General features: G+C 35.8%; 1 protein-coding gene and 1 non-coding gene across 5 annotated transcripts in view; both read left to right on the forward strand.

Annotated features, from left to right (window-relative positions):
- LOC143638453 (vascular endothelial growth factor receptor kdr-like) overlaps nucleotides 1-25,078 on the forward strand; it is a 253,851-nt gene that overhangs the window by 79,486 nt on the left and 149,287 nt on the right. For all 4 annotated transcript variants that reach the window (XM_077106334.1, XM_077106336.1, XM_077106335.1 and 1 more), the window contains 6 exons: nucleotides 468-595; nucleotides 7,075-7,234; nucleotides 8,295-8,431; nucleotides 8,782-8,959; nucleotides 10,569-10,686; nucleotides 12,910-13,082. In XM_077106334.1, coding sequence (XP_076962449.1) covers nucleotides 468-595; nucleotides 7,075-7,234; nucleotides 8,295-8,431; nucleotides 8,782-8,959; nucleotides 10,569-10,686; nucleotides 12,910-13,082 — 894 coding nt within the window. The remainder of the gene's footprint in view (nucleotides 1-467; nucleotides 596-7,074; nucleotides 7,235-8,294; nucleotides 8,432-8,781; nucleotides 8,960-10,568; nucleotides 10,687-12,909; nucleotides 13,083-25,078) is intronic.
- LOC143639551 (U6 spliceosomal RNA) lies at nucleotides 12,185-12,289 on the forward strand. The gene has a single exon (XR_013154705.1). It is a non-coding gene; the product is annotated as a U6 spliceosomal RNA (small nuclear RNA).

Here is a 25,078-nt window from a genome sequence, read left to right on the forward strand (position 1 = left end):
TATAATACTTAAATAAATTATTATCTTTTCCAGATAAACATCATATGCCTAATCTATTAATTACTATGCATTTTGGCTCAAGTGCCAGAGAACCCATATGACTTTAAAATACTTCACATGGAAAAGAATTAGGAATTTTAGATATATGCCAGAAGGCCCATGAGATAGATTTTACTTCTTCCATATAGCCCAATAGATTGAAATTAAGACCACTATAATGGTTTTCTCTTAGATCTTTGTGAGTAGACTTGTATTCTTTCCTGGCCTTTGTGCAGAAAATCTTGGATGGGAGGTGCAAGATCTCAGTTCAAGTTTTGGCTGTGTTCTTTACTGAGTTCTTTTAATATTCTAAGCCTTTTTCCCCCATATAGAAAAAAAGTAGTTATAATGAAATTTATATACAAGGAACCTAGGAAATCTTATCCTGATGACAATTCCATTTGTAGTATGATTTCTCACCCCTGCAGATGACAACCAGACCTTTGTGCAGGCCTACGACAATATACCTCTTGTTATCACTGTGTTTACTGACACTGAAGAGATACTTGTACCATGCCGGGTCACTTCCCCTGATGTTGATGTTAAGCTTCAACTGGTAAGTTGTATTGTCAGGGTCTGAGGGACTTGCCACTTTCTAGTGTAGGAAGTATAAAGATACTTGGGGTGAATTTTTAATTTTCATGTTTAGTACTGGCCCTAACTGTGTCATGTCTACCTTTTTGGAGTGGAACATAAAAAATAGATATGCTACTATTTTGCTTTGAATTAGTACTTTCACAAGAGGATTGCACAAACTAGAGGGAAGTAGATAGTTACTATGATGCCCCTGAGTAATCATCTATTGTACTCAGTCTATATTATAGGCCATTCTAGAAAGGTCTCCCCTTCCCAGAAGCCAGAAACATTTTCTAGAAGAGTTTTCTTGAATTTGATTAACTCTAGATGTCTAAGGACCTGTGAAGACTTCATATAAGGTTTGTCCAGAGCTCTAAGGTTTGAGTATTTGTGTGTATTTCTAAAAATTGAACCCAATTTCTCACACATGCTACGCGAATGCTATTCTTCTGAGTCACAACCCCAACCCCTTCATGGAGTTTTTTATAAATAAGAAGTAAAGCTAAAATTTTATTGTCTGAGTAAATACATGTCTTTCTTAAACAGAAAGAAAATACTGGAAATTTTGGGGTGGAACACATGAGGAGTACAAGAGACGAAGGGGTAACTTAGAGATGTAGCTTCATCAGTCAAATCAATATTGGTTATGAATGGGGTATTATATCCCTGATGGATCACCTTAACATTCCTGAAGTTCTCAGCATTCAAAGTTGCATAACACTTCTACAATTTTAAAAACACATTTCTATATTTCACCTTCTTTGAGCTGCTCAGATAGCTACCGTTTGAGGTAAATGGAGCTTGCTTTATTATTTCCATTTTACATATGAGGGACCCTTGGCCTAGAGAAAAGAAAGAACTTTCTCAAAGTCCATATTTTAGAAGGTCATAGCCAAAAGTAAAAATTGGATGTCTTTATTCCTTGTCCAGGTATTGACTTCATGGTCTCCTTCAGGGCAGGCATATATATCTGCTCCTCTCCTGGATACATTCTTCTTCTGCTACTAGGTTCTTCTAAATTCTCTGTAATGACAAAGCTATGACCCTCCAACAGTAGCATGCAATGATCTTCTTACTCTCCTGCCATATAAGGAGAGTCAAGATTTTCCCTAATACCCCTTCACTGCAATATATCTGTGAAGGCTAAGAGTTGGGTAGCCAGGACATTGTGTATTTGCAGCACCAGCTGATATGATAAATGGGGTGCTGACGAAGCTTGTGGGAAGAAGGTACTTTAACAGGCCCCATAAAATCTTGGGAGTCTATTAGGTACTTCCTGCAGACTGCACACTATCTTGATTGGTTAGTATTCCTCTTCCAAGTCCTATCTGTCCCTAACGTCATTAGCAGGTCATTATATGCTCTTTATAGCAGTCTCTATCATCACAATTAAGTCCTATCTCCTGTGAGTACCCAGTTCACGTGCTCCTCCAACACTTCCCTGGGACTTTCTATTAGCTTTTTCTAAAGGGAAAAGAAGATGTCCCGTGTCTTTAGGACACAGTCCAGCAGGAATTAGTGTACCATCAGGAAGGGTGGAGAGGGAAAGACAGGGTTTGTGATAGAGTCTATGTGCTTGGATAGCTTCCTCATCCTCGCTTCACCTAATATGCAGGGAGAATGACCTGGTCCACTCACCAAGCTTCCTTTTTTCCCTTCAAACAAATGTTTGACGAGACTTGGCGCCACTGTGTCTCTGTCCTATGCCAAAAGGAAGCATGGAATAGGGAAGTGACTGACCTAATTCCAAGCCTCCTTTTCTAAAATTAAACCATACTAAACAATGGGTTCACCTCCATAGCATGAGCTGTCTGGGAATATTAGTAGAGGTATAGCCAGAATTTGCTTTTTTAAAAAAAAATCTTATTTTACTTTCATTTACTCCTCTTTATTTTGTTTTTATGTGGTGCTGAGGATGGAACCCAGTGCCTCATGCATGCTAGGCAAGCACTCTACCACTGAGCCACAACCCCAGCCCTGCCAGAATTTGCTTTTCTAAGGCCTTACCTATCATCTCCCCTAAGATTTATTAAGAACAATCAACTTCAGGGGATCTAGAAATCTCCCCCTTCTATCCAAAGGGGATTCTTAGACAGCAACCATAATATACCACTTTCTTTATAACTCATCAAAAGTCCCCATGATTCAAGTTAGCTTATTATGATACTATTGTATTTAGGGGAAAAACATTTAACATGATACTGGCATTTAAGGAACTATTGGCTAAAGAATCTATCCCAAAGCACTGAATAACACATTCAGCCTAAAGCTTGGCTACTATGGAATTGAGGAACATCCATCAGATTCTGTGAGCCCACAAAGAAGAATTCTGAGCTATGAAAGAGGAAACCTGGAGTTCAAGTTGGATAATAATTTTTGATTATTTGTTAAGAGAATAGATGTGAATTATACTTTATACAATGCAATAGGTAGTACAGGTGAAAAGTACCAGTATAATTATGATCATTACAGCTGATGTTTGATGTATTGGTTATGTATTTCACATTCCCTGATCTAAAATACATAACCTACATACGGTCATTTGGCAGGCCATTGTATACTCAATGTCACAATTCCCATGATCACATTGAAGTCTTTTATTTTCTAAGCAGCAAGTTCAGGCCTTCGGCTCACTCTTCCCTGGGAACTTCTAACAACCAGTGTTATTCAAGGAACATTGGTTTTGCTGTTTTGCATTTTTACTTTTACCATCTCATTGCTAGGTTTCAGTGTTACTGTAACCCTGATTTCAATCCCTGGTAACCCTATACCCCCCCCAAAAAAAAACTAAGATAAATAAAATTGAGAAAAAAACCATAGAACACAGAAAGTAGTTTCAAAATTGGGGACAGAATGGGCAAGCTCATGAAATAGATTGAGCTCCTGGCAAAATGGAGCCCTCACCTGCTTTGTTTATATCAGGACATATCAAAGGCCTTCCATAGAATGTTCTCCAAAAAAAGATTAAAGGTAGCCTGTTCAGTTTCTAATGGGTTATGCCCATCTCTGGAGCTACTATGCAGAACCTTCATAGCAGAGCAGAGGGAAAGGTCATGTGCTTTGAGCAATCTATTGCCATAGGAGAGCCACAGAAAGTTTCCAATGCCAGGTCTGTATGTACTAGAGAAAATAGGCATGCCAAGGAGAAAGGGAATGACTGCCTAGGGCAGTTTTAACTGAAGAGCTTATGACAAGTAGAAGCACATTAAGTGAAGAATTTGGTAAGAAACACAAAAAGTACTATGAAAAAATGAAGAAGTATTCAGGATTGTTGATTAAATATGACAGAAATTTATTCAAATCCTAATGCACTCAAATTGGCTTAGGCAAAATGCAAAATGCATTTCAAGGGGCAGAATATAGTTTAGTGTATTCACCTGAAGCTCCTTTCTCTAATATCACAGATCTGTTTTCACAAATTATCTGTATTAATCTATAGGTCATTATATCTTTCTTCCTAGAGATAAGCTGAGAAGTATTCCCTATCTGAACCCAAGTTAGAAAATAATCCCAAGGATGGTTCTGGTTACTCTAATTAGAATCTAATCTCCAATTCTACTCTATTCACTGTGGTCAGAGAGGCAGGAATGGTATGCAAATGCCACACAAAGTACATAGTTCTGGAGTGAGGATGAGGATGGTGGGCCACATTATAAGAAAGAATAAAGATGATAACGAGGGGAAGATCCTATCACATGCAACCAAAATGCCAAGCGTCTACTGTAGATGATGATCTAATTTAGGAGAGCACAGAAGGGAAGAGGCAGAATAGAGATTTTGGAAGTAGAATCCAATAAAACTTTTTTGACCTCAGTTCAGTTGACATTCAGGAGCAGATAATTCTTTGTTGCATGGGGGCATCCTGTGCATTCAGGGATGTTTATTAGTTTCCCTTACTTCTACCCACTAGATACTAATGGCAACTTCCTTCAGTTGCACCAACCAAAAATGTCTCCAAATATTGCCCAATTCCTGTAAGGAGAACCTACTCCCTCCCATTGAGATGCACTGGTCTGTAGGCTTAATTAACTGAATGAGTAACTTTTTACCACTGAGAAAAGCCTCAGTGTTGTACAACAATAAGGACACAGAGTTATTCCTTTTAACTCTGATTTTTTTTATATATATCCCTGAAACTCTAAATTGCTGTAGAAGCATGCAAAATACTCCAAGTTTGGGGGCCTCCTCCATTACTGATTTTAACTATTTTCTCAGCCATTTTGTATTTTTGTCTCCATGTGTTGTTTGCAGTCTCCTTAGTTCATGCTATTTCTGTTGCCGGGTTCTTTGAGGACCTAGCAACTGGGTAGTAAAGGACAGTTAGGTTATGATGAAAGTGCTGAGGAATTCTCAAAGGGGCCCAACAGATTTTGTTGAAAAGTAGTTTTAAAAATATTTTTAAACATTTGAAATTTGACTTAAAAGTTGCTAAAAAATCATAATATATGCATGTGCAAAAATGCCAAAATAAAACCCACTAATTTGTACAATCAGTATGGAATAATAATTATATTAATGCTAAAAAGAAAGATATGCCTGTAATCCCAGTGGCTCGAGAGGCTGAGACAGGAAGATCAAGGGTTAAAAGCCAGCCCCAGCAATGGTGAGGCACTGAGCAACTCAGTGAGACCCTATCTCTAAATAAAATACAAAATAGGGCTGGGGATGTGACTCAGTGGTCAAGTGACCCTGAGTTCAATCCCTAGTACCACCCCCCCCCAACAAAAAAGAAAGATAAAAGAATGTACACAATAAAGAAAAAAAAAGTTAGCAAGACATACTTGGTGTGACTAATTATAATTAATTCAAATTTGACCCAATCATAGCCATTAAAAATGTGAAAAGATAGAAAAAGAAACGTAGTATATTTTATACCTTAAATTTTGTGTTATTAGGTAAAGCTTGATGATCCTATTGTAGAGTTAAGGAAAAGAAGTTTCTGAGTATATACATATTAGGAAGAAGAAAACTAAATCAATAGTCTATGAAACAGAAACTCAGAGTTTGAAGAGATTTCCTATATGACACAAAATTTCTTTATTGCCTCCTGGACAAATAGTCATCCCACCTATTTGAGTGATTTCAGTGACAGAGTTTACCATCTTTTTATTAAGCCAACACATGCATATCAGACATTTTTACTCATCAGTTCACATTTTACCTTCTGAAGTTATACTCAAAAATCCAAGTTCCCAAATAATAGCTCTTCATATACTAGGAAAAAATTAAACTTATTCTGACCTTTTTCCCTAATCCAAACATCAATCCTACCAACCATATTCTTTCCTCAAGTGTTTTAGTTTCTCAGGCTAAAACCTTCCTTTTTCTCCAACTATTCCTTGTATCACAAGACTTCCAGAGATTTCATGATTTTGATCATACTCCTTTGATGTCATATTGCCATTAAATTTTATATTTAATGAAAATTTTAGTTATATGAGAATATGCTAATTAATATAATGTTAAGTAGGAAAACACAGGATTAAAATTGTGTTTATAGTGTGTGACTATGTGTCAATGCATACATACATAGAAAAGAGAATGTAAGTACATATGCCTCATTTGTTTCCTAGCTATTTCTGGATTATAGGTTAGTATTATTTTCTTCTTTACTTTCTTCAGTATTTTTGAAAAATGTTCACAGTTAGTATGTATTATTTTCATATTTACAAATGATACAATTTAGTAATACAAGCCTGTTTAGACATACACTAGCTGAGAGTGGGCATTCAGTTTGTGCTATTTGAAGCTAGGTCCTTATTACTTGGCACAGTACTTGACACAGAACATATACTTGATTAAATATTAAATATGATTTATTTAACTAATAAAAATATTAGGCATAGACTTCTTATAGTCAACTTCTTATAGACTTACAGTGAAGTCTTTTGCACTTGTTCATAGCTGAGGCAAAAGTGGATGCCCATAACAACAGAATATCAATAAATATCGGGCGTCTTGATAGGTAGATGTGCAACCTGGGAAACTGACAGCTGGTGTTCTTTTATCTTCAAAAGAAGACTGAATGGGCATTTTGGTTTTAAACTTCTCCAATAGAAGAGACCTACGTCTTGATATTCAATGCAATAACAAAACATCAATTGGGCAAGGTATCTACTCTGATCTGCATCTGTGAAATGGGGCAACATCATAACCTTTTTGGGAGGATTACATGAGCTAATATTTGTCTGAAAAATAGTAAGTGCTATGTAAATGTTCACTGGTTCCCTTTTTTGTTTGTCAACTATCTACTCTGACCAGAACTGTGTTAATTTTGTAAGAGAAAAACAAAGGATTCATTGTAGGGTATGGGATCAGACCTTGGAAAGCTTGGGTAGGAAAGTGGGAAGACAGACCACTCTTCTTCTGTGTTTAAGGTTAGATGGCATATGTGTTACACTGAATACTAGTGAGATCTTTACATTTTTGTCTTTCTGTTTTCCTTTCCATTCCCCATAGTTGCACCCTGCCACATTCACCTATGCAAGCCAAAACTGGGACCCCAGGAAAGGCTTCACTGTGATGCGGCCCTCTTATCAGTTCTACAGTAGCATGCTCCAATGCATTGCTGAAGTCAGTGGAAAGATCCACAGGTCACTGTATCTCCCACAGCGATTGGGTATGTGATTTGTGTGTTTAGATTAGGAATTATAATCATGATGCTTTGTGAGAATACCTCATTTTTGAATAAAACTTACTTCAGCTAAATTCTCTTTTGTATAGATTAATAATCATGATAATCAAAATCCTAGGGTCTTGGGGCTGGGGTTGTGGCTCAGCGGTGGAGTGCTCATCTAGCACGTGCAAGGTGACATCAATTCTCAGGACCACATGAAAATAAATAAAATAAAGGTATTGTGTCCAACTAAAACTAAAAAATAGATATTAAAAAAGATCCTAGGGTCTTATTTTAATATGTATATTGCATAATATATATTGGATGTATACATATATACATATACATATATTATACAAATATATACTTATCTATCTATATAGATGTCAGTAGATAGATAGATATATAGCTATATACGTAGGTAAAGCCCAGATAGATAGATAGATAAATAGATAGATAGATAAATCAGTAGGTAAAGCCCAGATTAACTTCTGCAATCTTATATGACTCATAAGTATCAGACCATTTCTCCGGTGGCAATGTCTATAATAAATATTCACCTTTTACAGGGTTTTCCTTGCAAAACCATGAAATAATGGTGCATGTCGTGGCTAAATAACAGGCACCTTGGAATTTTATGTTATTGCTTCTTTGATTAATGTGGATATGGGCCATTAACAAGGAAGACCCCTTGCTCAGAGAACACATAAATATGCAGAATGAGCCACCAAAGGGCATTATGACTTTAGATCAGTAGGAGAAATAAAACTTTCTGATGGGGAAGCTTGTAAATTGGAGATAAAAATTTTCTAAGGATTATAGAAGCTGCTCACTAAAAATCCTCAAGATTACCCTTGCCACCACTACCAAGTATCTTGCAATAGTTTATATAAAATCTTATTTGGTCTTTTCTAAACCATGGGACTTTGTGGTATGATTTTGCATCTACAGTTTTCACCTAAGAAAGGGTTGCAGGATTGAAAATTTTTAAGAACTACTCTATAATCAAGACTTTTCCCCCTGGTTTTGTCAACACCATTATGGCATATCCTCTATTTTCTAGAAATCAAGAGAGGAAATATCTCTATCAGATATAACCAGAAGAGGCTTTTGATGGGAGACACCCTTTTCCTGCAGTGTGTGGCAGAGACCACATTCAATGGACGAATCAAACTGGATTGGGTATTCAACCGGCAAGATGTGAGTATACTATCTTTCCTTCAGAATGTTAGAGTATTTATCCATACTGTCTCTCCCTGAATTAGTCTAGTCTTGGACAAGAACCAGGCTAAGTGCTAGCAGATCAACAAAGCTGAATAATAAGTAGTATGTGAATTTCAAGAAACATGTTTTATAGGGACTGATATTTTATTCTGTACCATATTGTGGTCTATTTTATATATATATATATATGATTTTTAGAAGTGTAGGCAAAGTACAAGTTCCTTATAGTAATTTCTCTGGCTTCCTTCCCAAACCCTGTAATAGTTTAGACATCTAGAAATACTCAATAGTCTTGATTGAAATTTTCATCCTTTCCCATCCCACAGTCTAAGACAACACCCAGGTGTTGTGAAGTTAAAAGGAATTTGTACCAAGGGTCCCCTGTGTACAAAAGCTATAGTAATTTGACCATCTGGAATATAACCATGGAAGACAAGGGTTTATATATTTGCCAGGAAAATAACAATACTGCCCTGCAAGCCAACATTACCATCACAGTATACAGTAAGTAAACCTTGCATTCTTGACTTTTCTCTTGATTCTACTCTTCTCCCCTATACATGGTGAATCACTCAGAAATATCTGCATTTTCTCTTCCATTGTTATGGTTTCTCCAGCTTACAGCCCACTGTTTCAGGGCTTATATGAAATCTGTCCCTTTACCCTGTCACAGGGAACATATACTACAAAATATTGTGATTTAACTTACATGTTTTTCTATCTTTTGGCTAGCTAGTAGTTAATCCCAAATAGAGAGTAAAGAGTCTTGAATATTCTTTTCTATTTTGATGTGTGATCTTGAAAACAACTACTATGCCTCTCTAGGTTTAATTTTTCTATCTCTAAAATGATGTTTGAGGGTACCCTTTGATTTTTCTTTTTACTGATATCTATGTGTCTAAAAATTGAATAGCAGAAAGAATTATTAAGTGAACCTCTATTTAACCCAATTACTTTGTGTTTATGGAGTGGTGATTAAAAAATACATATGCACATAATACATGCTCTGACAAAACAAAATTATAGCCATATTCATCCCAGTACATTTATACAGAAAAATATTATTTGGAATGCATACACACAGATTCTAACACTTATTTGAAGGTATGGACAAAATCCTCACTTATTGGAGCCTGGGGGGGGGCATGCAGCCCAATGGTATGGTGTGTTTTATCATTCATAAGCCATGGGTTCAATACCCAGCACCACAACAAAAAAAATTCTCACCTACAAATACTAATATTTGTCTACACACAAATGCTTACAAATTCAAATACCGTCACATTCTGAGTTTATTCTATAGTTAAAAATTTAACCGCTATAGCTCAGTTAAACTCCTACAGCTGAGTTTATAAGATAATTTTCTTTATGTTTATCAGGCTTTGGATTCCATATGTCCACTTTAGTAAACTGGGATGTCTTCAGCTGCAAACTACCTGATTAAAAGTAGTTTAACAATCAAGAGACAGTTATCTTATATAATAGACTCTTCAGATTTACAGTTCCATGTTTGATTCAGTGGATCATGAATGTCCTACTGAAGCCAGGTTCCTTCCATTATTTTACTCTGCCACTTTCATTATCTTCAATGTACCCTGCATGTTGCTGAAGTTTCAGAAAATATATACCAATGATAGTGTCTAAAGGCAAGGAAAAGAAGGAAATTGATGACTTCCATTCCTTTTTAAGAATCTGTACAACTTTTCCGAAAGATTCTCTAGCTAATTTGCCCTCTTGCCTCATTGGTGAGAAATCATTCATTGCACATGTCTAAATAATCATCTCACAAGGGAAAAGGCCAACATGATTATATGATTCTCAACTTGGGAGCAGTAGTATACTTGGAGGCATTGGAAATGTAAGGGGTCATGTTTTGTTTGTCAAAATGACTGGTGATCACTACTGGCATTGATGGGATAGAGTGAGACATAGTATTTCACAGCAAAGAATTGTCCCACCTAAAATGCCAATCCTTATTAATAAACAACAACATTTGTCAGTTCAAATTTTATTCCCTGAGGTTTGAAAAACATGGATGCTCATAGGAAGAGTAAACAAAGTTAAGATTTAGTTTTACTTTATCCCTCTGATACCATACCTCTTCTGATTCCAGAAAAATCATTCCTCAATGTGAGATGCAAAAGAAGGTGCATTTATGAGGTGACAGCTGGGCAAAGGATGCTCAAAATAGGAGTAAGAGTGGATGCTTTCCCTCGCCCCAATGTGACCTGGTAAGTGGGCCTTCTTTTCTAAGGTTCTCCATTCCTGTGTCTGCTAAACCTCACCCTTAACAATTACTCCTTCCACCAGACCCTTACTTTGGCATTGGGAACTCAGGAATACATTAACTCTGGAAAATAAATTAATCTTAACCCTACCCTTTGGGGCACTTCCAATTTCAGAAACTGGGGCTTATCTCCTTGTTCCCAAGAAGAGGTGGGTTTCTTTGATTATTTTCTTTTCCTACTCTTTATATCCTCTATGTTTGGGAAAATAAGTTTTTGCTCTTTGAAAGTAAAGGAGGGAACAAGTCTAGAAAAATTGCCAAGGTCATTATGGGATTACAGAATCTTAAGGTTTTGAAGGACTCTTAAAGATGGTCTTACCCAGCCTAGTACAGGTCCTTGAACATCAGGGTAAGAAATGGTGAGGTGGAAACAATATGGGAATTTCCATGAGGCAGACATGTAATTAATTCCTTTTCAAGTTACCAGGCATATTACATAAACTCTCCAAGCTTCAGTTTCTTCATATATGAAATCTGAGTGATTATACTTATATTACACAACAGTTCTGACGTTTAACAAGAAAAATAAATATTGTACTTTTTTATTGCTCACTTTAGTAGGCAGTGGAGAACCATCAAAGTTATGAAGTAAGGAAGGATAGATTTGAAGCTAAGCATTAGAAAGATTAATATGGCTTTATGAATGTACAATGATAATGGAGAAAGGCTAAGAGAAATAGCTACTGCTATAGAGGCTTATGATAAGAGTTATGTGAGACATGTTGTGGACATGAATAAGCAGGAGGAAATGGGAATATAAGAATGAATGAAATTGGGGAAAATTGAAGAGGCAGAATACTCAGGGTTTTGTATCCAGTTAGATATGTGAAGCTAAGCCCAGGGATCTGAGATAATTCATAGGCTTCACATTTGGTTAAATGTAAGAGTGCTTGTGTTATTAACAACCTGTGCTTCATTTGGATGAAAAGCTAGTGTGAGGGTGTAGGAGAGGAACACCATGATAAATTCATTTAGAGAATTTCCTCCAGGAACATTTTGAAATATGGATCTAGAGCTAGGATCTGGAGAGGTAAACTAAGAGTCATCATCAGGTATTAAATGAATTCATGTAGCCTGAATACCCAGAGATAAGAGCCCAAGACACAATACAGAGTATTCTTTATCTATGTATCTATCCATACATAAACACATATATACTTGAGGGCAATTATAAGCATTTATTATGCTCCTACTATTAATTACTGAAAAATATTTTCCCAGCACCTTAAATCCAGATTATTAGCAGAACCTGTAGGTTCTGATCTAAACATCTCAGTTCTCTCTCTCTCTCTCTCAGTCTCTCTCTCTCTCTCTCTCATCTGTTTGCTTAAGTATTTTATGTGTTTACAGGAAACACATATATTAAAAGGGAAAGTAAACAAAAGACAAGTCAGTGAAGAAGAGAGAAATAATGATTAGAACAGTTTCAAGAGGCTAAGAGAGTTCTCACTTCAGTAGCATATATACTAAAATTGGAATGATAACAGTTATTAGCATGGCCCCTGCACAGGGCTGACATGCAAATTCATGAAGCATTCCATTTAAAAAAAAGAAAAAGAAAAAAATAGGCTAAGAGAGAAAAACTTGGTCCTTGAGGTCAGATTTCCCAGAAGATCTGAAGGTCATTAATGCAAAAAGGCCACTGGCTTTGATATTTAGGGCATTGATGGGAATCTTGGAAAAGATGACTTCAAAATGATGTTGTGGAGGAAAATTTGATTTTACAACATAAAGGAATTGATGAGAAGTGAGGAAATGGAAATATAGGATGCATGTGTGGGAATACTTTCCAAAGATTTAACCATTAGGAGAAAGGAAAGAGATAGTTTTAATCTTTTACTTCCAGTGTGACTGTACTAAGATGCTCCTGCTAGAATTTTTTATTTTTTTGGGACAGCCAATTGAACCAAGGGGTGATTAACAACTGAGCTACATCCTCAGCCATCCTCAGCTGGCTTTGAACTCACAATCCTCCTGCTCAGCTTCCCAAGCCACTGGGATTATAGGCATGTGTCACCATGCCCAGCAAAGCCAGGAAATTTGATGAAATGGGTTCCATTTTTCTGCTTCTCTTTGTTGACCATGATGAAGCATAAGCCTATGGTGAGAGGGTTGTATGTCCTAGAGGCCAACACTGTATTTATCATTCCTTTCTCATGCCTTATAGGTTCAAAGATGGAAAACCACTCCCAGTAAACCATACCTTCCAGCTGGACCCTGTAAACTACAGACTCAGAATCCTGGAAGTTAATGTAAAGTATGCTGGAAACTACACTTTTGCCCTGAGCAATACCAAGCATGGCCTCTACAAAAACATCACTGTACAACTGATTGTCAATGGTGAGTTTTGGGGATTTGGATCTATGCAACAGCTCTAGGTTCCTTTCTTGGTGCTATTAGAAAAGATATTTAATGCAAGAGTCAGATAGTAACTACCACAGCTATGCAGAGACAGAGGTTTTGGAAATGCCTATTTGTTACCTAGAGTTTTTGCTTGGCACTTAATGCTGATAGCAATTTTAGTGCTCAGATGAATTAGTTATCTGTCATTTTTTGTTATCAGAGATCCTCAAAATTGGCATCTTCTTATTAAGAAAAGATTATTTGAGGTGCAGAGAGCCAAAAATCAACTGCCTGGTTTTCTACATTAAAAATGTCTAAAAGAAGAGTAACATGTTTTCCATGGCCCATCTAAGAGCCACCTCTGATAGTTTCCTTCAAAAGTATGACAAAATAATATCAGTAGATTATTGTCATAGCTCTTGCTATCTGACTTGAAAACCAATGGTTTTAGCTTACCAGAGTGGCAAGTCAGTGCTTTAGCCTAGCTTATATTTAGCCTATCTTATATTTTCACCTATGAACTTCTGATTATGGGGGAGCAAATGGTGGGGTCAATGAGGAATAAGAGCCATTCTTGGATAAGATGGTCCTTTCCCTCATTTTTAAAAATTCTTGGTTATCTAGAGACCAAAATAAGAGGAGAAGTTTTCTGGATCTTCATTTGTCTCTATGATTATGCCTCTTCATCCCTCCTTTATCAATACCATTGATTTGCAAAGGGTTTGGATTGGAGGAGGGAAGGAGGAATGCTTCCCTGAAACTAGTACAGCATTTATTTCTTTTGTATTGATCATAGACCATCTTTGTCATTTGTCTATCCTTTCTTACCTATGAATGTTTCCTATAAAACTGGATTTCCAATATCAAAAGAATATATAAATTTGAAAAATTTAAAATCACTAACTACAACTATCCCCATTACCAACATAATTGTCATAGTTAAGTGTTTCCAATCTGGATACTGAGGTAAGCACTATGGAGATTTTTGTTTTCTCTGCTAGCCTCTCAATTAAGGTTTAGCACTTAACACTCTAGCAATCAGGTGGGCAGTTAGAGAAGGCAATGATAGGCTTAGAACCGATTTTTATACCTACTCTGTCTTCAGTCCCCACTGGCTAAGCGACCTTAGGCAAATCACTTTTCCCTTATGATCATCAATTTTATAATCATTAAAAAGAATACTACGGTACTTTCTTCACAGGGCTATCATAATAATGACATGAAGTGAAGAGATGTTTCATCTTTTTCCTTCTCTTTCATCTCAGATGTCTGCTAAAATTGTTAATCATTACTACTTTGGCAACATATTTTGGGCACCATCATTTCCAAGACACCCTATTTTCAATATAAAATGAGGTAACTAGAAACAGACTGAGGGCTATTCCAAACCAGAAAATGAAGGCCAGATTCAGACCAAGGAATAAAATTCCCAATTACACACATTACTTTTATTTCCTGTATGATCCCGTGTGTTAAACCCACTTTCAGGATTTAATCAAATGGATATGTGAAGAGTAAGTAATGAGGAAAACAAAAACCTTGTAACACTTATGCTTCCTAGAGTATCTGCTCAAAAACTATGGGTTTTATTTTCTCAAGATCATATTGCCTGCTTTTTCCTTTTCTTTCTTTTTTCATTACACTGACAATCAACCAATGCATTAGACATATAACTTTATTAGATAAAGTCAATTCAGAGCTCTTCTGAACCAAAATAGTCCCTTTTGAAGGCAGTTAAGAGACCAAGGGTTTAATCATTAGCTGTGATCTCTTTTCCCATATCCCTACAGAATATGCTGATGGGACTGTTTGGAATGTTACAAGACGAGTAGATGCATCCCCAGAAATATATTGGCCTTACTTCCAAATTAGTGTGTTCCAGTGAACCACTTTCATTCCCAATTTCCATATCTGCGGAATGGGTATTGTGATGATCATGATAGAACATAACTTTGGACACCTTTCTCTCTAGTATGTTTCTATCCTGAAAAAGTAAAAGTACACTTATCTTATGTGACACTATAAGGTAAAATGTAAATATGAAAGGGAGTCATTCTGGCTGAACAGAAGGAAGAATTTCTTTTTCCTTTTAAACAGTAAAACTGTTGAACAACGGAACATGTCTTGTGAGATAATGATCATCCTGTCTATAGAGGTAGAACAATTACTAGGTAAGGAGGGCATAGGAAGTATTTTTGTAGTCAATTGCCTTTAAAGCCCTGGTAATCTTGAGATTCTATTTTAACACAGCTTATTATAATAATAGATTCATTGCCTAGATGCATTCAGTGTTAAATCTAGAACTGAATGATAAGTGTCTGTTTAAGGATCATATTACAAATGGCTGAGGCCTGGTCTTTGGCAGAGAGAAAAATGATGGGTTCATAAGGGAGACTGAGTGCTATCCCTATATCAGGACTTATCTATTTCTTTATCTAATATTCAGAGTGAGAAATGAAACCATTTCTAGTGTGGATCAGAAGATAAAGGAAAAATAAACCTTACTTTTTCATTTCTTATGGAAATGCCTCCTTAGCCAAAATTCAGACCAAAACACCACATTGTTTTTCATTTCCTTTGCCAGATTTTCCCATGAGAAAGTGACCAGAGAAACAAACAAATACAAACTAAACAAAATTCATCAACAGGTTCTTTTCTCCCTCCATCCCATCATGAGTTATTCGAGGGAAATCAGTATAGCAAGATGAGGCCAGGCTAACCAGCAGCTCCAATGGTTATTATTTATTCTCAAATCTCTGCCCCCTGTACCTGATTAGTGCTGGAGAAGTGAGGGGTCAGCAAGACCTCTGAATTATAACCTTATATTTTTAAGGTAGTTCCTCTTCCTTTCAGTGCACTTTTTAAGTTAGTGGGAGGCAGGTAGAAGTCATACAGACCCTGGTGGGACGACTACTTCAGAGTTAAAATGGAGCCAAAGGGGCCAACCTGGCAAATGGATAATGTTTTTTTAATTTTATTTTTTTAATTGTAGTTGGACACAATACCTTTATTTCACTTATTTATTTTTATGTGGTGCTGAGGATCAAAACCCAGGGTCTTGCACGTGTGAGGTGAGCGTTCCACCACTGAACCACAACCCCAGCCCTGGATAATGTTAAGAGGAACACTGTAGGGAGGTCTGGGCCAAGGGGCTTACTTTAAGCAAGTGGTCCACTATTTTCTCTTTTAATATTATGCAGAATCCATGTGTATTTGTACCTATGACACTTTCAGGAAACATTAAATGTTGAAAATTCACGGAGGCTCTTTCTATTGTGTTGGAAAGAAGCAAACAAGATAATGGGCTGGAGGACTAAAAGTATAGGTCTTCTGCCAAAAATTCTAAGTATGTTTATTAACAATTTTTGAAATTCGTTCTCATTCATATTCTCTCTCTCTCTCTCTCTCTCTCTCCCTCTCCCTCCCCCTCCCTCCCTCCCTCCCTCTCTCTCCCCCTCCCTCTGTCCCTCCCTCTCTCTCTCTCCCTCTCTCCCACGACTTGGGAGAGGGAGAGACAGCAGCAATAGCATGATCTCTTTTTCTCTCACTCGAAAATGTCAATGAATCAAATGTTTCTTAAGCCACCTGTGGGGTTCCAGGCACTATTATAGGCACTGAGATTATTGCAGGAAATAAAATAGACAAAATGTGATAGGAAACTTACATTTTAGAAGGGTGTAAATAAAAAACAAAATAAATAAATGTTCAATATATCAGTTAATAGCACTTATAAATGCTATGAATACAAGAAAAGCAAGAAGATTGGGCAAGAGAGTGATAGGGGTGTCAAATTCTATGCTTTATTGTCCTATGAATCTTTGGATGAAATACTTTGTAGATATCTGTAGATATTTTAGAGGGAGTTCAGTTCTTTATGGAAATGGGTAGTCAGAAAAGACTGAGACCATTTGGAAGAGGAAGGAGGTTCTTTCGTGAATATGAAAGAACAGTGTGTTTCTTCATTAGACAAGGGAAAGTATCTTTCCCAGATCAATGTGTAAAGCATTTTGGTGTATATGGTTTTATTTATATTCATGTCTACAATGAAATGTGAGTTTTAACCTCATTCTTTAAAAGCACCCATAGATATAGATATTATATTGGCAGTGGATGGTTATATCTTCTTTAACACTGACTTTAATAGCTGCTTGGGTCTACTTGTCCATGAAAAAGGTACTTAATTGTCTAATCTTTACTTGATTTAGCCTCAAAGTTTGTCACCAGGCCCCACTGAGGCAGACAGATATCCACCACAGTGTATTAATGAAGAGCATAGGGACAAGACTGACCAAGTCAGGAGTCTAAATAGTGGTTCAGCACAGAGATTCAAAGCCCAATCTACAACCCCATCCAGGCAGGGAAGTACCTGGTGCAGCACATTTTGCCAAAGCATAGGAACTAGATCTGCCTGATTCAGGAGTTCAAACATTAGCTATGCTCAGTCTCAAAGCTCAACAAATCCCTATCTAGGCAGAAGGATGCTACAGAGCATTTCTGTAGAACAAAGGAACTAAACCTGCCCCCAAATGGGTGAATAAATAGCACTTTGGTTCAGTCATAGAGACAATGACAAGATTCTGACCAAGAAAGGAAGCAAGCCTCAAATATACTTTTGAAATATGTACAACCTCTGTTTCTGTTTCATGAGAAGTGACTGCCTACCCATGGGTTGTAGCCTTTAGATTTATCCAGTTACAGAACTCAAATAGTGGTTTCTATGGCCAAGGAATATACCCCATAACTTCTACCAATCAAAGGTGATGACAGTGCCCAATAGTTTCACCTGATGATGCTACTGAGCAAGTGGACTTACTGGGCAGTGAATCCCAGCCAGAAACAACAGAATCTAACAGAAAAGTCAGTGGCCCAGCCAACTAGTGAACTCAATAGAAAACTTTGACCAGTGTCATTACCATCTGATCCATCCAGATTCATAGGCTATACTGAGTAATGAAGGTCCACCTTTGCCAAAGAACACCCACAATGCTGAAAGAGGTGACTCTAAATCAGATGGCTAAGAATTCAGAAAAGACTTCTTAAAGAAGTTCAAAGAATTACAAGAACCCACAGATAAAAATTGAATGAACCTTAGAAAGCAATACACAACCAAAATGAGAAGTTTCATTAAAAATGGGAGAAATAAATTGCTGATATTAAAAAAAATCAATAGAAAAACAGGAAAAGTAATCAGTTAACTCCAAAGACAGAACATTTAATATGACTGTATAATAAGAGCACAAGAATAATAAAAAGAATAAAAAAATTCTTACAGGAATTACAGAGGACCATCATGAGGGAGAAAGGAACAAAGATCTACAAAACTATTAGCAAAATGGCAGTGGTAAATCATTATATACCTTTAGTGACCTTGAATGTAAATGGATTAAATTATCCAATAAAGACAAATAAATAAATCATAAGAGACAAAGAATGTCACTTCCCCTACTGGTAAAGGGAACAACCCAACAACAATAAACAATACTAAATATTTATGTCCCAAATGTAGGTGTAACTAATTACTTAAAAGATATAGTACTTGAAGCCTCAGATAGAACCCAGTAATAATACTGAGTAATTTCAACATGCCTTTCTCATCATTAGATAGATCATCCAGATGTAAACTGGGTAAAGACTTTTTGGATCTGAAAAAAATTAGAAATCAAATGGACTTACCAGACGTCTGAGAATAGTTCATCCAACAACAAGCTACATACATGTTCTTCTCAGTGGCTCATAGCATCTTCTCTAAATAGAAAATATTTTAGGCCATAAAGAATATATTTCTAGACAAAAACTGCCAAAACTGAATCAAGAAGATATGAAAACCTAAACAGACAACCACTAGAAATGACATAGAAGCAGTAGTAAAAAATCTTCCAAAAATGGAAATCCCAGGAACAGAAAGATTCTCAGCTAAAGTCTACCAAATCTTTAAACATGAACTAATGGCAATACTCCACAAATTATTCCATAAAATAAAATGAGAAGGAACACTTCTAAATTATTCTATAAAACCAGGATCACACTTGTCATAAAAGCAGATAAGGACACAGCAAGGGAATAAATCTATAGACCAATATTCATAAAAAAATTAGAAGCCCAAATGCTTAATAAAATATTAGCAAATCATGTTCAACAATATATTATGAAGACTGTACAACACAGCAAAGTTGGTTTTATTCCAGAGATTTAAGAATTGTTTAATGTATGCAAATAAAAAAATGTAATTCATCCTATAAATAGAATTAAGGATCAAATTACTTAGTCAACTCAATAGATGCAGAGAAGGCCTTTGACAAAATTCAGCTCCCATGATAAAACACTGAAGAAACTCAGGATAGAAGGAACCTATCTTAATATATGAAAGCTATATATGAAAATACAAAAACCAACATCATAGTAAAGAGGTAAAAACTGAAAACATTTTCTTTAAAAATCTCAGGCAAGACAAGGATGTCCACTCTCACCTCTTCTATTTCATGCAGTCCTAATAATTCCAGCCAGAGAATAGGCAAGAAAAAGAAATAAAATGAATAAAAATTTGAATGAAAGAAGTCAAACTATTATTGCTTGTAGATAGAAGTTTCAAAAATCTTCACCAAAAGACTGCTGTAACTAATAAACAAATATGGCAATGTTGCAGGTTATAAGATCATCATACAAAAATCATTGCTTTCATATATATCATCAAAGAATCTGCTGAGAAATATGGAAAACAATTCTATTCACAATTGCCTCAAAAATACCTAGAAATAAATCTAGTCAAGGAAGTGAAAGACCTCTAAAATGAAACTAATACAATATTGAAGAAAGTAATGGAAGAAACCTTCAGAAGATGGAAAGACCACCCATGTTTGTGGATAGGCAGAATTAATATTGTTAAAATGGACACAGTATCAATAGTAATATATTGATCAAATGCAATCTCCATCAAAGTATCAATGACATTCTTTACAGAACTAGGAAAAATAGTCTTAACATTCATTTGCAAGTATAAAAGACCCAGAATAGCCAAAACAATTCTAAGCCCCCAAAAGTAATGTTGGATGTATCACAAAACTTGACTTCAAATTATACTGCAGAGATATAGTAACAAAACTGCATGGTTCTGTCATGAAAATAGACTCATAGACCAGAATAAAAGACAAAGAGACAAACCCACAAAGACACAGTCATTTTTTCCTTGACAGAGATGCCAAAATATACATTGGAGAAAAGACCCAGCATTTTTGAAAAATGGTAATATGAAAACTGGGAACCATATGTGCAAGAATGAAACTAGTCCTCTCACCCTGCACAAAATTCAACTCAGAATGGATAAAGGATCTAGGGATTAGATTATATATTTTGTATCTCCTAGAAGAAAACATAGAGTCAACATTTCAGCATATAGGCACAAGCAACAGCTTTCTCAATAGGAAACCTAAATCTCAAGAAATAATGCCAAGCATTAGTAAACAGGATAACATCAGATTAATAAGCTTCTTCATAGCAAGGGAAATAATTAAGATTGTGAAGAGAGAATCTATGAAATGGGATAAAATCTTTGCTAGCTTCTCTTCAGACAGATGAGTAATATATAGATTATATAAAAAACTCAAATACTTTGCACCACAAATTCATATAAACCAGTTAATAAATGAGCAAATTGAACAAACCTTCTCAAAAGAAGAAATGCAAATGTCCAAAAATATATGGAAAAATGTTCAACACCATTAGCAATTAGAGAAATGCAAATCAATACTATGCTGAGATTTTATCTCACACCAGTCAGAATGGCAGTCATTAAGAATACATTTAATAAATGCTGGATTGGATGAGGAGAAAAAGGAACTCTTATACACTGTTAGTAGGATTTTAAATTAGTAGAACCACTATGTAAACCCAAAATGGAGGGTCCTCAAAAGACTAGGCATGGTTATACATTCATCCCCATATTTATAGAAGCACAATTAACAACAGCCAAACTATGCAACTAGCCTAGAGTTCCATCAATGGATGACTGGAGAAAGAAAATGTGGTATATATACACAACAGAGTTTTATTCAGCAATAAAAACATTGAATTATGTAACTTGCATTTAAATGGATGGAACTAGAGACCACTATGTTAAGGGAAATAAGTCAAACTCAGAGGATAAGGGTTGTATGTTTTCTTTGATATGTGGACGCTAGATAGGTGAAAGGAAAAGACAGGTGGAGTTAGATATCATGAAAATCAAAGGCAAAGCAGTAGAGAAAAGAGACCAAAGGGTGGGAGGAGGGGAAGGAGGTGGGAAGTATTTGGGGAATGATATTGGCCAATTTACATTGTTACATTTATATTGTCTGCATGTTTGAATGTGGAACAAATGCCATCATTATGTACAACTATGATGCGCCAATAAAGAATTTGGGGAAATAAAGAAAATAAGCTCCTTTACAATAGCTACAAAAAAGAAAAAATAACCTGTTCATAAATTGAAAAATTAATAACATTAAAATGTCCATTCTACCCTTAGAGATCTAAAGATTCAATGCAGTCCCCATCAAAATTCCAATCATGATTTTCACAGAAACAACAACAACAATAAATCCTTGATTTTATATAAAACCACAAGCGAATACAATGTTGAAGAAAACTGATGGCATTACCCTACCTGACATCAAGCTATATTTCAAACTGGTAGTAATAAAAATAACATAGTACATAAATATAGATATATAAACCCATTGAGCATAATAGAGATCCTCAATTTTATATATGCAGTTATGGTCAACTGATCTTAAAGAAGGGAACAAAGAATACACAATTGGGAAAGTATAGTAATGACCCTGGGAAAACTGTATGTTAACATTCAAAAGAATTTATTTGGATCCTTGTATTACAATATATACAAAATGAATTAAAGACATAAATGTAATGCTTGAAACTCTTAAACTACTATAAGATACAGAGAAAATCTATAAGACATTGGTCTGGGCATTTATTATTATTATTTGAATATGAACACTAAAGTATAGGCAACAAAATAAAAATACACAAATGGGATTTTATCAATGTGGAATGCTTCTGCACAGCCTAGGAAACAATCAACAGTAAAGAGAAAACCTGTGGAATGGGTGAAAATGTTTGAAAGCCATATATGTAATAAATGGTTAATATTCAAACTACATAGTGAACACACACACACACACACACACACACACACAAAAACAACTCAATAACAAGAACACAAATAATTCATTTAAAAATAGGCAAAGGGAGGAAGGACTTGCCCTGCCAGTGGAGGAAACGGTACCACTCCAAACTCAGAATTTTGACATTTAGAAATGTGAATATTTCAGGGAGATTCCAAGATGGTGGGCTAGGGGGAGGCAGCATCCTGTGTTGCTCCATGACCCAGATCTCACCTAGTTAGAATACTGCATCTCAGAGAGTGTAAGAGGAGCCCTATACAGCTGATTTCCACAGAAATCACCAGCGCTGTGACCCCCTTGCAGGGCTCAGAGCCCAGCGTTCGAGCAGGAATCCAGATCCCTGGCTGCCGAAACCCAAAGCTCATGGATCCAGCAAAATTAAGCTTTATATTTGAAGATGAAATAAAAAACTTCCACAATAAACAAAAATTAAAAGAATTTATAGCTAGAAAACCGGCACTATAAAACATCCTTGGCAAAATATTCCATGAAGAGGAAACAAAAAACAACAATGAAATCAGCAGAGAGAGGTAGTACCATAAAGGAAAAACTAATCAAAGAAGAAAATAAAGTCAAGTTAAATAACAAAAATAAACAAATATGGCTGGAAATACAAACCAAGAGACCAAGAATAGCTAAAGCAATCCTTAGCAGGAAGAGTGAAGCAGGGTGGTATCACTATACCATACCATAAGCTATACTACAGAGAAATAGTAACAAAAACAGCATGGTATTGGCACCAAAACAGACTGGTAGACCAATGGTACATAATAGAGGACACAGAGACTAACCCACAAAATTACAATTATCTTATATTAGACTAAGGTGCCAAAAACTTGCACTGGAGAAAAGATAGCATCTTCAACAAATGGTGCTAGGAAAACTATAAATCTATATGCAACAAAATGAAATTAAACCCCTATCACCATGCACAAAACTCAACTCAAATTGGATCAAGGACCTAGGAATTAAACCAGAGAATCTACATCTAATAGAAGAAAATGTAGGTCCTAATATTCATCATGTGGGATTAGGCCCCAACTTCCTTAATAAGACTCCTATACTTGAAGAATTAAAACCATGAATCAATAAATGGGAAGGAATCAAACTAAAAAGTTTCTTCTCAGCCAAAGAAACAATCTGTGAGGTGAACAGAGAGCCTACATCCTGGGAGCAAATTTTTACCCCTCACACATCAGATAGAGCCCTAATCTCTAGGGTATATAAAGAACTCAAAAAGCTAAGCACCAAAAAGAAAAAAAAAAAACAATAATGAACAAATGGGTCAAGGACCTGAAAAGACACTTCTCAGAAGAGGATATATAATCAATCAACAAATATTTGAAAAATGTTCATCATCTCTAGCAACTAGAGAAATGCAAATAAAAATCACTCACTCAGAGTGATTTTCACTCAGAGACATCATCTCACTCCAGTCAGAATGGCAGCTATTATGAAGACAAACAACAATAAGTGTTTGATGTGGGGAAAAACGTACATTCATACATTACTGGTGGGACTGCAAATTGATGCAGTCAATGTGAAAAGCGGTGTGGAGATTCCTTGGAAAACATGGAATGGAACCACCATTTGACCCAGCTATCCCTCTCCTCCATCTATACCCAAAGGACTTAAAAACAGCATACTATAGGGACACAGTCACATCAATGTTTATAGCAGCACAATTCACAATAGCTAAATTGTGGAGCCAACCTAGATGCCCTTCAGTGGATGAATGGATAAAAAATATGTGGCATATATACACTGGAATTTTGCTCAGCAATAAAAGAGAATAAAATCATGGCATTTGCAGGTAAATGGATGGTGTTGGAGAAGATAATGCTAAGTGAAGTTAGCCAATCCCCAAAAAACAAATGCCAAATGTTTTCTCTGATATAAGGAGGCTGACTCATAATGGGGTAAGGAGGGGAGCATGGGAGGAATAGATGAATTCTAGATAGTGCAGAGGGGTGGGAGGGAAAGAGAGGGAACAGGGGATTAGCAAGGATGGTGGAATGTGATAGGCATCATTATCCAAAGTACATGTATGAAGACATGAATTGGTGTCAACATACTTTATTTACAACCAGAGATATAAAAATTTGTGCTGTATATGTGTAATAAGAATTGTAATACATTCCGCTGTCATTTATTTTTTAAAAATCAATAAAAAATAAAAATAGGCAAGTCCTTAACATGAAGTTATTGAAGGAATATATAAAAATGACCCAAGATACATAAAACATGCTCAACTCACTAATCATAAAGCAAGTGAAAGTTAAAGTTGTATATTACCTTACACCTATCAGTTGATTGTTTATAAAAAGTTAAAGGTAAATACTGATGAATATATAGTAAAAGGCAAGACTTGGACCCTGTTGGGAAAACAGTAAATTTGTATAGTCACTGGAAACTGTATGATTGTTCCTCTGAACTCTAAATATAAAATTATCCTATGGTTAGCAATTTCACTTCTGGGTATTTATCCAAAGAAAATTATATCGCTATGTAGAAAGGATATTGGTACTCCCATGTTTATTGCAGCATTATTCACAAACCCAAACTTATGCAACTAATCTGTGTCCATCAATGTTATAATGGATAAAGAAATGTGTATATATATGCATACACACCATATAATATTTTTCCTTAAAAATGAGGGAAATATTTTCATTCTGTACAACATGGATGACCTTAGAAAACATTATGATAAATGAAAAAATTCAGGCATAGAAAGACAAATGTTGCACTTATGTGTGGAATTTTAAAACATCATGCTAATAAAACCAGATACAATAATTGTTTCTCTTAGGG

The sequence above is a fragment of the Callospermophilus lateralis genome, chromosome X (genome assembly GCF_048772815.1).
Source record: "Callospermophilus lateralis isolate mCalLat2 chromosome X, mCalLat2.hap1, whole genome shotgun sequence".
NCBI lineage: Eukaryota > Metazoa > Chordata > Mammalia > Rodentia > Sciuridae > Callospermophilus > Callospermophilus lateralis.